General features: G+C 41.6%; 1 protein-coding gene across 1 annotated transcript in view; it reads left to right on the plus strand.

The window, feature by feature from the left end:
- The first annotated feature begins 1,365 nt into the window (after positions 1–1,365).
- The window catches only part of LOC126088106 (DNA replication complex GINS protein PSF3), a 45,191-nt gene continuing 33,214 nt past the window's right edge, over positions 1,366–13,342 (plus strand). The window contains exons 1-2 of the mRNA XM_049906201.1: positions 1,366–1,553; positions 2,515–2,659. Of these exons, the coding sequence (XP_049762158.1) occupies positions 1,448–1,553; positions 2,515–2,659 (251 nt within the window). The 5' untranslated portion in view covers positions 1,366–1,447. The remainder of the gene's footprint in view (positions 1,554–2,514; positions 2,660–13,342) is intronic.

Below are 13,342 nucleotides of genomic sequence, written 5' to 3' on the forward strand. Positions count from 1 at the left end.
GTAAAAAGCAGTATGATAAATAAAACAAAATTGAAAACAATAATGGACAAGCAGAAGGGTAAATCGCTTACTGTAACAGTTTTATAGTTCCAAACCTGTCTTGGGTGGAATATACAAGGAATATTCGGCAGACCATTGCAGTTAATTACAGAAGAATCCTCAACACCATCCGTGCTTTTACACGTCAGCACAATCTCCGTACTCTTGATGAGATACAAAGAGTGGCTCTCGTAAACATCTATTTATCCTCTAAATTAAATTACGTGGCGCAAGCCCTGCAAATGCAGAGGGAAGTGGCGAACGGGATTTTGGATGCTTCTGGCCACTTCGTCAGCTGCGGCCACATCTTCAAAGTCAAGTACCAAACGTTGACACTACCGACTGAGAACAGCCGGCCGGAGTGGCAGAGCAATTAAAGGCGCTACAGTCTGGAACCGCACGACCGCTACGGTCGCAGGTTCGAATCCTGCCTCGGGGATGGATGTGTGTGATGTCCTTAGGTTAGTTAGGTTTAAGTAGTTCTAAGTTCTAGGGGACTTATGACCACAGCAGTTGAGTCCCATAGTGCTCAGAGCCATTTGACTGAGAACAGTGTATTGAACCTTACAGATGTGTATAATAAAGCACAAGCATTGTACGTCTGTAAAACATATAAACCGTGGAAGCGGTCAGTCAATAGTGTTGCAGCATTTCTTTTAAATGAAACAACGCCGGCCAGCCAGGACGTCCCAATAGACGTTCACCACATCCGAAATGAACTTTACCACCTGAAATATTTCTTCGTAGAATATAGCTACATTAGACTGGGAACACCCGAGAAAGATGTCATCAAAGTCAAGAAAATACACCAACACTTAATGAACTTTCAGACCAAAAACATCATAGAACAAAAATACGTCGGTCACTCTTGGCATGACATCTGGAGGAATATACACCACCTGCATTTACCAACAAAAGTGCGGTCATTAGGGTATTATTTTGTGAATAGGAAATTTCCAACGAACTCCAGACTACATTCCATTCATCTGGCACATTCCCCTTTGTGTATCACTTGCAACCTCCCCCTTGCCTGTGGAGCTTGAAGCTATTATCCTAGCCATTACACCTACAGATGGACTATGTAATGCGTCTTTTTACGCTATTGACCATCACGCAAAATTCCGAAATTTTTTTCGTCAATTACTCCCAAACGAGGGCCCACAAGGGTGAATGGCTGCAGTGTGTGATACCTGGGCCCCTAATCTACATCACCACACATTTGGCTTCTAAAAGTCGATTCCACCGCTGGGGATCTCGCTTTGTGTGCAGCAGTAAGCTGTGGTAATATCGCTGAAACCGAAGGATTATCTGTGCGAAATACTTTGAAACGTCAAAGTGGCGGGAAAATCCCTGTCATTTTTGTTTGTTGTTATTCTTCGTTGGGGTGAATCTGTCAGCTGTTGGAAAAATGTTTTTCGAAAGAAGTTTCTTCCCGGATTATTTTTCGATAGATGATATAATGGCATCACAGGAACGTGTTCCATGTAAATTCGAAGTGCAAGTGTTGCGCTTAGGTAAGTGGTCTGTATAAAGGCTACGATTTTTATATGCCATTATCCGACTTTCCTGCTGTTTTAATACACAAACTGGTCCGATAACGCTAAATGAAAAACAGGACCGCATATAGCATTAAAAAGAAATCTCATTCAGGTGACCTTTTAAAATGTATGTGTTTGGCTTTAAATAACACTACCAAGTTCGCTTTGCGTGAAAGCTGGTTGGACCGCTACGGTCGCAGGTTCAAATCCTGCCTCGGGCATGGATGTCTGTGATGTTCTTAGGTTAGTTAGGTTTAAGTAGTTCTAGGGGACTGATAACCTCAGAAGTTAAGTCCCATAGTGCTCAGAGCCATTTGAAGCTGGTTGTGTCATAATATTTAGTTTTTTCCCTATCGTAGGTATATAGCAGATTGCGAAATTTCCTTTTATGAGTAAACATTATCGTTGGCATAACTATAAATGTTACAACTAGATCTTTCGATTAAAATTTACTGAACCAACCCGTGATTGCTCGAGAATGACATATTGTCACATATTATGTGTGAAATGTCATCCTACTACTGAGAGGTAATCAACTAATATGCTTGTTAATTCATATGTACACCTATATTGTTACAGAAAAGAATTGCTTCCAAATAACTTTAGTGCGGTTGAACAAGATACTCAGTATTCTCCATGTTGAACTGTGTGTTGTAACTGTTATAATCAGCAGATAATTGGATACTACACTCAGTGCATATGAAGAGGACAGATGTACTGCTGAAGCACTATAATAAGTGTTAATTGCCTCATGTGGAGAGCTGTATCAACCAATCTTGAGACTAAAGACCATAGCAACAGCAACATAACCACCGAAATACATTACTCATAAAAGTGAAATGAGTCTGATGAGATGTTTCCAGTCTGGACTACACTTAACACAAAAAAAGAGTAATTAATGCAACAAGATAATCAAGCAAATTGTTTTATTTACTAGGTTTCCTCGATCAGGGTTCCGAAAGTGAGCATATTAATGCTGGTACTAATATGGAACTACCATATTGGTTGGCACGTGCCCTTGGCCATCAAAGACAGAAGATTGTATCAGTGGACATTCCAAAAGTGTATAAGGAAGCATACAGGTATGACGCAGTTTATTCAGATACACACAGCTTTGTGCTGGTTAGAATAAATCCCAGAAACAAATTAAAATTATCTCAAATCCCCTGGTTCAGTCCTATGTTTTAAGGGTGATTTCTTTGATTCTCAGGCAGGTATCCTGCTCAAGGAATCCCATGTGGTGGGAACACAGTTGTTGCATTCCTAGCTCGGTAACATTTACATGATGAGAATGGGGTACAGCAGTATGCCCTGTTTTCTTGGATAGCAACATTAGTTATGAAGTGTTATGCAGGTTGAAGTTATAAGCTAGGTGTCTTTTAAATCAAAAATGGGTTGTGTGTTGTAGGAATGAGATAGCTCAGTGTAAATTGAATTGTGATATTTTTTTACCTTTAGTAATACTCAGCAAAAAGAGTCAAATGATTATGGTGATAGCAACAATTAGTAAAAATGATAGAATCAAAGTAATAGCAAAATATGAGCCAATGTTACGATCGATGATTGAACACACATTGTAAATGGTACAGCTGTCTCTCATCGCAATTTTTTGCTAGTTTCAGTTTATGATAAGAATAAAAACGAGGAAAAAATCTCTGTTCTGGCATGCATAGAAATAATTATAAAATTACAAACAGCCGGAATGGCTGTGCGGACAAAAGTCCAGTGCTGCCAGTAACCTAACTTTGCTGCCTATTTTGGAACAATGGTCATATTTGCTTTGAAAAAGTAGTGTATATGCCATCCAATACTGTTGTTGCAGACATGTTTTTTCTTATGTTGTACTGAGTTCCATCAATGTCTTCTACTCTCAGTATCCTTACACTTGAACTTAAGTTTGCTTGTTCATTTGAGTTAATTGATTACTGTGCATTTACATTTAAGCAGCTGTGTCATGATTGACCTTTGGTACAAACTTACCTTTTCAATTTCTTTTCTTCATATTTCAATTACTCAGGTACGCAATTCAATTACTGTACAAGTATGATTGCTTCCAGTAAGCCTAATAAGCAGCCCAAACATGACTTTGTGGTCACTTTATAGCAATTTAAAAGTATCTAGCTCATTGTGAGAATGATGCTAAAGTGTGATGACATGATAGAAGAAGAGATGGGGAATCAATATGGAAGACTTAAGGGGATCTGATATTAGAGTCAGAGTTTAACAGAAATGTGGAAGAATTGTGATCAAATAAGAGGGACGAAGCAGATAACATTCCTTCAGAATTTCTAAAATCATTGGAGGAACTGGTAACCAAATGACTACTCAAGTTGGTGTACAGAATCTATGAAACTGGAGACTAGTATCAGACTTGCTGAAAATATCAACACAATCCTGAAGATAGCAATGACAGATAAGTGTGATAACTATCTCACAATCAACTTAACAGCTCATGCATCCAAGTTGCTGACAAGAATAATACACAGAAGAATGGAAAAGAAAATTGAGGGTCTGTTGGGTGATGATCAGTTTGACTTCAGGAACAGTAAAGGCACTGGAAATGCAGTTCCGACATTGGGCTTAATGATAGAAGAAAGACTGTCAAAGAAAATTAAGAAACATTAACATGATTTGTCAATCTGTAAAACAAGATTAACAATGTAAAGTGGTGCAAGATGTTCGAAATTTTGAGAAAAATAGGAGTAAGCCATAGGGAAAGATGGACAATGCACAATATCTATAAGAACCAAGAGGGAATGTTAAGAATGGAATGCTCAGATTCTAGCACTCAGATTAAAACACTTGTAATGGAGGGAAGCAGTCTTTCGCAATTGCCATTCAACCTATACAGTGGCGGAAATGAAAGAAGTGTGGGATTAAAATTCAATGTGTAAGCTATCAATGATAAGTTTTGCTGATCTTGTTGCTGTCCTAAGTGAAAGAGAGGAAGGTTTGCAGGACCTGTTAAATGGAATGAACAGTCTAATAAGTACTTATGTTCGTACATACATACTCCGTAAGCCACCATATGGTGCGTGGCAGAGGGTACCTTGTACCACTGCTAGTCATTCCCATTCCTGTTCCACTCGAAAATGAAGCAAATAAAAAATAACTCTCTCTACACTTCCGTATGAGCGCTAGTTTCACTTATGTTGTCTTTGTGGTCCCACATTAAATGTACGTTAGCATCAGTAGAATCGTACTGCAGTCAGCTGGAGTATGTTTGGTGTGTGCTTGCTTGCACACGTGTGTGTATGGGTTTTTTTTTTTTTTTTTTTTTTTTTTTTTTTCTTCTGAAAAAGGCTTTGACTGAAAATTAAATGTGTATTTTTGTTGTGCCTATCTGCAACTCAGTGTGTCGTCTCTATAGTGGGTAGAAATCTATCCTTTTCCTAATATTGTTCATATTCGTACCTGGAGTTTCTATTGTTAGATTTTCTCAATAAAGTTTTGTAAAAAGACCGGTATCCTGCTACTTTGGAAGAAAGTTAACACATGATAGACAAAACAAGGGGAACAGAGAAAACAGAGGCAAAGAGGGCATTCCTGATCAAAGAAGGTTTACTAGTAGCAAAAAATTTCTAAAAATGTGCGTTTGGAGCACAGCACTGTGTGTTAGTAAAATGTGGACTTTGGGAAAACTCAAATACAAGAGAATCGAAACATTTTGAAAATTATGTGGAGTGGTAAGATAAAAAATGAGGAGGTTATCTATGGAACTGGAGTTTCTCCATATGTTCTTTTCAACATATGGAGAATACTGACAAGAAGAAGGGACAGGATGATGGGATGTGTTAACATGTCAGGGAATAACTTTCATGGTGCTAGGGTAAGCTGTAGAAGGTAAAAACTGATGGGGAAGACAGAGATTGGAATATATCCAACTAATAATTGTGGATGTAGGGTGCACATGCTTCTCTAAGATGAAGAGGTCGGCATGAGAGGAATTTATGGGAAAGTGTGGGGGGGGGGGGGCTGCATTCACCAGTCAGAACACTAATGAATACGAAAGAAAAACATCATGGAGAGTCCCTCCCATCGTGATCTATTCCACCATATACAGGATGTTTAGAAATGAATGGTGTGGTTTTAAAAACTAAAAATAATTCAATTTACTAATTTATATAGACAAACCTTACAGCATAAGCAGTGGCAACTGTCACAAGTTCTTGATGCATTAATCACGATCCTTCAATATGTTCACCCTATGTCACACATCTACACAGTAATCAAACTCTTCTCATATTCAGTGTAGCATATTCTCCATTGTGGTGTGCAGTGCGTGCTTTATCCAACCACACACTTCCTGAAGGGATACAGGCATTGGCAGCATGTAAACTGTCTTTCTCAAGCTCCGATTGGAAGAAATCTGAGGGGTATTAAATCTGGCAAATGGGGTGACCAGGGGAGAAGGTTGTTGTCTGCTGCTGCAGTACATCGAATCCAGCATCGGTGGTGAACATGATTGAGAAATTCTTGTACATTCCTCTGAAATTGGGGTGGAGCACTGCCCAGTTGCAAAATGTAATCTTCATAACTGGTGTCTGGCTCGGGTAACAGACAGATTTCCAATGTGTCTCAAAATGAGGTACCCATCACCATTTGTTGTTCATAGATAAATGGGCACTTTTTTGTGTGACACTGGACGGAAAATGATCATTTGTCGAAAGTCACAGGGATGTTCTACCAGCGCATGTGCTTGTTCTCTTTCCAGCTATGGACATTATGTGTGTTCATCGTGTGACTTACACAAGAAGTGGCTTCATTGCAGCAGATGAATCTTTACACAAAACCAGCATCCTCCATTTGAACTGCAATCCTTCAAGAAAGTAATCTCTTTTCACTTTGTCTGCTGGTGTGAGGGTATGCACTAATCCCAGTTTGTTTTACTAAGTGACTTGCAAGGACTGTGGTGAAATGCCTCGTGCACTCTTTCAACATTTGCATCTGACACCTGAGGTCAAGGAGGACTCTTCCACATACAAAGGCATCTGGTTCCTATGAACTGTTGGTGTCACCTACCTTTGTTATGCTGGGCATGGGTCCTTCCTAAACCATGCATGAAACTCATGTTGCACTGTAACCACAGATCTGAACATCTCAAAACGGAGTACACAGAATACCATTTTCTGTCGCAATGCCGCCTCGGAAATGATAGCGTAGTAAGCATGACAAGCGAACAGTGCGTGGCCCATGAAAACATTGGACAGTTGCTGCTGCTTGTACTGTCAGGTTTGTCCGTATAAAATAATAAATTGATTTAGTATTAATTTTTAAAACTGCACCATTTATTTATAAACACTCTATACAAATTGATCCAGTGCATAATCAACTACTCTTTTACACTTGATCTACACACTCCTGCCAAAAAGCAAGAGTTTTGAGTTCCTGTTTGAGATATGACACTACTGCCTCTTTATATAGTTTACTGAACATGTAAATATTTCTACTTGTTTTAATTAACTTTTGTATTTTGGAAATAATTATTGCTACAACTACCTCATGGTCACTGAAACCAGTCTCAGTATGGCTGATCAAAAGTATCTGCCCCACCTCCACGTAATGCAGAATTAATGACTAGACGTCACGAGAGATGGACATGCCAGTATAAAAGTATTATGTTGTCAGTGGAGGAGCTGTAACAGCATACTGGGTGCAGATCATTGGTGAAATCTTCATTTTCATACCACTGTAAAGGATCTGTCATAAGGAACTTGTTATTGGAGTAAAAAAAAAAGAAAAAAGAAAAAGAAAGTGTTGGTTCGTTGAAAACAAACAGTTTAATCCTGGTACTGACAGTTTCTGAGATATGATCAACTCCTGCTTGAACCACTTTAATATCTACTGATGATCCTACTTCATGATTTAATGTATGGAATATTTTCAGTTTTTGTTCAGAAGACAAATTAGGTGCTTCGCCAAAAAGTTACGTAGTTTTGTTCATACAAAGCTTGTAATTTTGGTATACAGCGTGTCACCTTATGTTTGGAATTTACTTTTCCCAATAAATCATTGCTAACTGCTCAGCACTTCGTCCCTATTAATTTACAGACCCACAATTTGTTAAAAAAAAAACTTTTATTATCAGTATTATTTGATGAAGCACAATTTACAGGGTTATTCTAAATGAAGAATCCATTTTCAAAAATTCATATGCATTCAAGTACAGAACCAAAATGAACAAGCTTTATACCAATGAAAAGAGAAAGTTTAAAAAGTTTTTGATGAGTGGCTAGTGATGGTTTCAGAAGCGGCCAGTAGAGTTCGCATGGCAATAGGGCTGTCATTCTGTTTCACTGGTGGTTGTGACTGAGATGGTGACTGTGGAGCACAAGGTTTTCTGCATTCTTGAGTTCGCAAAAAGTGAGTTGCAAATTGCAGTGCAGTGGGCATTTCATACCAAATTCAGTATTCGACCACCAACTCGCAAAAACATTAGTAATTGGTTTAAGCAATTTAAACAGACTGGGAGTGTGTGCAAAGGAAAAAGCACAGGCCTACCGCATGTGTCAGGGGATGATGTCCGACAGATTCAAGAAAGTTTTGTGCGCAGACCCAGTAAGTCTACCAATAGTGCCAGTCAAGAACTTGGAATACCCCAACGAACTGTATGGAAAGTTCTGAGACAGCATTTGCTGTACAGGCCCTACCACTTACAGCTTGTGCAGGCTCTCAACCCCAATGAAAAAGAAAAGCATCTCACATTTTGCGGTTCTGTGCTACCAATGATGGAGGATGACGCATTCCTACAGCATAAAATTTTTAGCGACGTTCTACCTTAGTCGAAAAGTCAACAGACACAATGTTCGCATATGGGGTTTGGGAAATGCACATTCGCCATTTCAACACTAAAGAGACTTACCAGATATCAACATGTTCTGTGCCGTATACCGTACAGAGGTTTATGGACCATTTTTCTTTGCCGAAAGAATTACAACGGGAATCACATACCTGGACATGTTGGAACAATGGCTGTTCCTTCAAGTTATGGAAGATTCCCGGGTCTTCATTTTCCAACAGGCTGAAGCTCCTCGCCATTGTCACCGTGATGTACAAGCCGTTTTGAATGACTCCCTTCCTCAGCACTGCATTGGTCGCAGGGGTCTTGAGGACCTGGCTCTGCACTTCTGGCCACTGAGATCTCCTGATCTCATACCCTGCGATTATGTCTTATGGGTTATGTGAAGGAAGCTGTTTAAGTTCCGCCTCTGCCGACCACTCTGAATGATCTGCAGCCGTGCTGCCAGGCACTCAGTAACAGCAGATACGCTTTTGTGTGTTTGAGGCGAGTTTGGCTACAGCATCAATGTTTGCCGTGCAGCCAATGGTGGCCGCATTGAACACTTAATTTATCACATTTCTAATTGTTAAATAAATATTAAAACCTAATTACAAATTATTAAATTATATCAAACATAATTACAAAAAACTTTGAAACTTCCTCTTTTTATTAGTATAAAACTTGCTCATTTTGGATTTGTACTTGTATAAATATGAAGTTTTGAAAATGGGTTCATCACTTAGAATAACCCTGTACTTAGTTACTTATTGCAAGTAATACCCAAGAAAATAAATTTTCACTCTTAAATTACCTGAAGACGAAAACATTGTACTTGTAAATGACAGCTACATTCCCTCAGCCCCTCATGGGGTCCAAAACTCTGTTGTGGATATGTACGTGGCAAGCACGGGGCCCCAAGCTAGTGCAGCTCTCATTCCTTTTCGGGCTGTATACCTTCCCTTTCCACATCCCTCTCTGTCCCCAATCCTTCCTCCCCACCCCACCCCTTCCCCATCTTCCTCTCTTCAGGAATATGTTTTGTGCCTGCATCCAGAGATGGACGCTTGTGACTGTAAGATGTGGTTTCTCTTCTTTTATCTCTCTACTGGAAAGCCTCTATCCTTACTTTGTCCTCTTTTCCTTGACACTCTTCTTTACCTTCTTCTCCGGTGCGGCATTTGACAATTCTTCTCTTCTTTCCTTTTCTTTGTTCCTCCCTTTCTCTTTCTTTCCTCCCTATGCATGCCTGAAGGCTGACCCAGATGTTCCCATGCGTAACCCGGTGATGGAGCAACGTGTAATTCCCTGCCTCGGGTAGAGAAGTAGGACACGTATGTACCCTTTGGTAAAGGCCAGGTCCAGGGAGCAGTGATTACCCGAGCTAGTACCTTCCGAACATGCCATTTCTCGGGAGGTGTGACCTGAGATGTGGACAATCACCTAAGGCGGGAGTGCCCTCAGAGAGGGCCCCCACTTGGAAGGAGAGCGCAGCCGGAGATGCCAGTAATCATGGTGGATGCTTTCACAATGGTTTCTTCTAATTCTACAATTTCTGCCCACAAGAGAAAGCTAGATTAGTCTCAGCCATGGACAATTCTTCTGTCAGTGCCAAAGTTCCTAGTTGTTTCTCGATCTGATGAAGGTCAAGACTTCTTCACAGTCAAATCTTTCAATATTCAGAACGATGTTGACGCAACTGTAGATCTTGTAAAGTGTTGTTCCTGGTTACGAAATGGCACCTTGTAGTTAGAAACAGACGGTGCACTCCAGGAACATAAATTGCTTCGAACCACACTGCTACACACCTTCTGTGCCTGGGTGGAAGCGCACCGTACCTGAAATTCATCGCGCAGGGTGGTTTATACAAGATCGCTTGATGGATTATCCAATGAGGACTTTCAGCATTACCTTTCTGATCAGGGTGTATCGGCCGTACATAGAGTCATGAAACGGGTTGAAAAGGAATTGGTAGCGATCCGCACTCACTTCTTGACGTTTGACAGAGTTCAGCTTCCATCAAATATTAAAGTGGGATATGAGATAATTTCAGTTCGACCTTACAACCCCAACCCTACACATTTCTATCGGTGCCAGTTGTTTAATAATACCAGCCAGTCGTGTTCCAATATGGCCAAATGCGTTACCTGTAGAAGGGATGCCCATGAGAGTGATAGTCCACCTCCATCTACTTGTTGCTTCAACTGTGTGGGCGACCATGCTGCTTCCTCTAGATATTCCTCTATTTTTAAAGATGAACGCATTATTCAGGAAATCCGAGTGAAGGAAATGGTAAGTTATTTGCCAGTAGAAAGCCCACTGTGCTCCCAGTGGGGTAAATATAGGCACTGTCTCCGCCTTTCCTCGCTCTACTAAGGAGGTAGCCACCCAGACTTGCAATCTCACCTTTAGTGCCGCGGTCGTCAGATTGGCCAGCTCAAAGATCACCCGTTCAACCTCCCCACTATCACCAGCTCACTCTAAGGCTCAACATTCATCAGCTTTTGCTAAATCACAGACCTCAAAATCGGACGCCCGAACTTCCGAAAAAGCACCTATTGTGAAGATTTTTTACGTACCCAGGCCCCACATCCATCAACTCCTCTTCCATCTCGATGTCCTGCTTCCAAGAAGGCTCATAAGAAAGTTCCTCTCCTTCTCCGCCACGGCATGTCTCTTCTACAGCGCCACCCAGTGGTAGCCGCCCTCGGCCATCTTCCATGTCGCCGAGACACACCGCTGGTGGCAGATCAACTAGCCGATTACTGGCGGCAGGAGCTGTCCCCAAACAATCTATGGATCAGGATCTTCTGCTTTGGCTGAATGCCTTTCCATGCCGTCGGCTGCCAACTCTCAGCAGCCGTTGAGTTGATGGCAACCATGGTGATATTTTTCCCTTTTCTGGCCACCCTGTGTCTATCCATTGGAATATCTGTGGAATTCGCTCCAATCAGGATGAATTGTCGATCCTCTTACGATCCCGGTCGTCTTCTGTTTGTAGGAAACAAAGCTATGTCCGTACGATCACTTTGTCTTCCCTCATTTCCATTCAGTCCGGTTTGATCTCCCCTCTGTTGATGCCACTCCAACACTCGGGGGATTATGTTTCTTCTTCATGATACTACCCATTATCACCCAAGCCCCTTCAACAGTTTTTCCCAAGCTGCCACTGTATGTCTTTTCCTTTTTGGATACACCTCTCTGTACCACACCAATGGCAAAAGCCCATCTCCTTGGTCAGCTCCCACCCCCTATTTGTTGGTTGGGGACTTGAACGCCCACTACCCGCTTTGAGGATCTCCATGTCCTTATCTGAGAGACTCCCTATTGATCGATCTCTTCCACCAAGTGGATCTTGTTTGCCTCAATACAGGGTAACCTACTTTTTTGTATGCCTCCACGTCAACCTACTCTCATTTGGACCTTTCGGTCGGTACTGTTCTGCTAGCTCGGCACTTTGAATGGTTTGCTCTTGCTGATACACATTCGAGTGTTCTTCGAATACAGCCACAACTGCCATCTATGCGCCCAAGACACTGGTAGTTTCAAGCTGATTGGGCACTTTTCTCCTCTATAGCAGCATTTGATCTGTCAGTTTCCTAGCATCGATGATCATGTCACTCATGTTACGGAAGTTATCCTTACAGTTGCAGAACATTCAGTGCCTTGTACCTCCCCTTTGACCTGGTGCCCCCCACCCCAGTTCCTTGGTGAAATGAGGCATGCCATGACACAATACATGAGAGGAGGCGTGCTCTTTGCGTTTTTCGCCATCATCCTATGTTGGCCAACTGTTCCCGCTATAAGCAGTTATGTGCACGATGCCGTTGCATCATCTGCGATAGGGTGAAGGCAAGCTGGGACTTCTTTACCAGCTCCTTTAACACCTTCACGCCCTCATCTGTAGTTTGGAGTCGAATTCAACAGTTATACGGCATGTCTAGTTTCTCCCTGACCTCTGGGTTAACAGTCGTGCAAGATACTTAAGTGAACCCGGTCGCAATTTCTAACTCATTGGGTCAGCACTTTGCTGAGATTTTGAGCTCTTCAAATTACCCACCAGCCTTTCTCTCAAGGAAACGAGCAGCGGAAGTGCAACCTCTTGCTTTCTCATCTCAAAATTGCGAAAGCTGTAGTACCATTTTTTCTAAGCAGGAACTCCAACACTCACTCTCCATCTTCTACTCCGTGACGAGACAGCATCAACATCCAAATGTTGCTTCATTTATCATACCGTAGTCTGTGTTACCTCCTTCGTCTTCATAAACGAATTTGGACCCACAGTACCTTTCTCAGAAGATGGCGGGATGCTATCTTCATTCCTGTTCTGAAACCTGGAAAGAGATAAACATCTCCCCTCTAGCTATCGCACCTTCTCTCTCATGAGTAGTGTATGTAAGGTTTCGGAGAGTATGGTAAAGTGCCGTTTAGGCTGGTGGCTGGAGTCCCGAAACCTTTTAACACCTGCCAAATGTGGTTTCTGAAAGCATTGTTCCACAGTTGATCATCTTGTTGCTCTCTCCACTTACATGATAAACAGTTTTCTCAGGAAATGCCAAACGGTAGCTATAATGCTTGGTCTGGAGAGGGCATACTATACCTGTTGGAGGACAGGCATCTTCAGCACACAGTTCTCTTGGGGCTTTTGAGGTCGGCTATCCCTTTCATCCTTGAATTTATGACAGAGCACACATTTAAGCATTTAAGGTGTGGATGACCACTACTCTCTCCCATACTTTAACCCAAGAAAATGAGATGCCCCATGGCTTCGTGCTAAGTGTTGTACTGTTTGCCATGGTCATAAATCCAATTATGGATTATCTCCTTCCCGATGTCTCAGGCTCCCTCTTTGTCGATGATTCTACAATCTACTACAGCTCTCAACAAACCAGCCTTCTTGAACTACATCTTCAAGGATCCCTCGATTGCTTCCACTCATGAAATAGCGAAACCAGCTTCAGATTTTCTCCCAGCAAGACCATCTGTT

The sequence above is a fragment of the Schistocerca cancellata genome, chromosome 6 (genome assembly GCF_023864275.1).
Source record: "Schistocerca cancellata isolate TAMUIC-IGC-003103 chromosome 6, iqSchCanc2.1, whole genome shotgun sequence".
Classification (NCBI taxonomy): domain Eukaryota; kingdom Metazoa; phylum Arthropoda; class Insecta; order Orthoptera; family Acrididae; genus Schistocerca; species Schistocerca cancellata.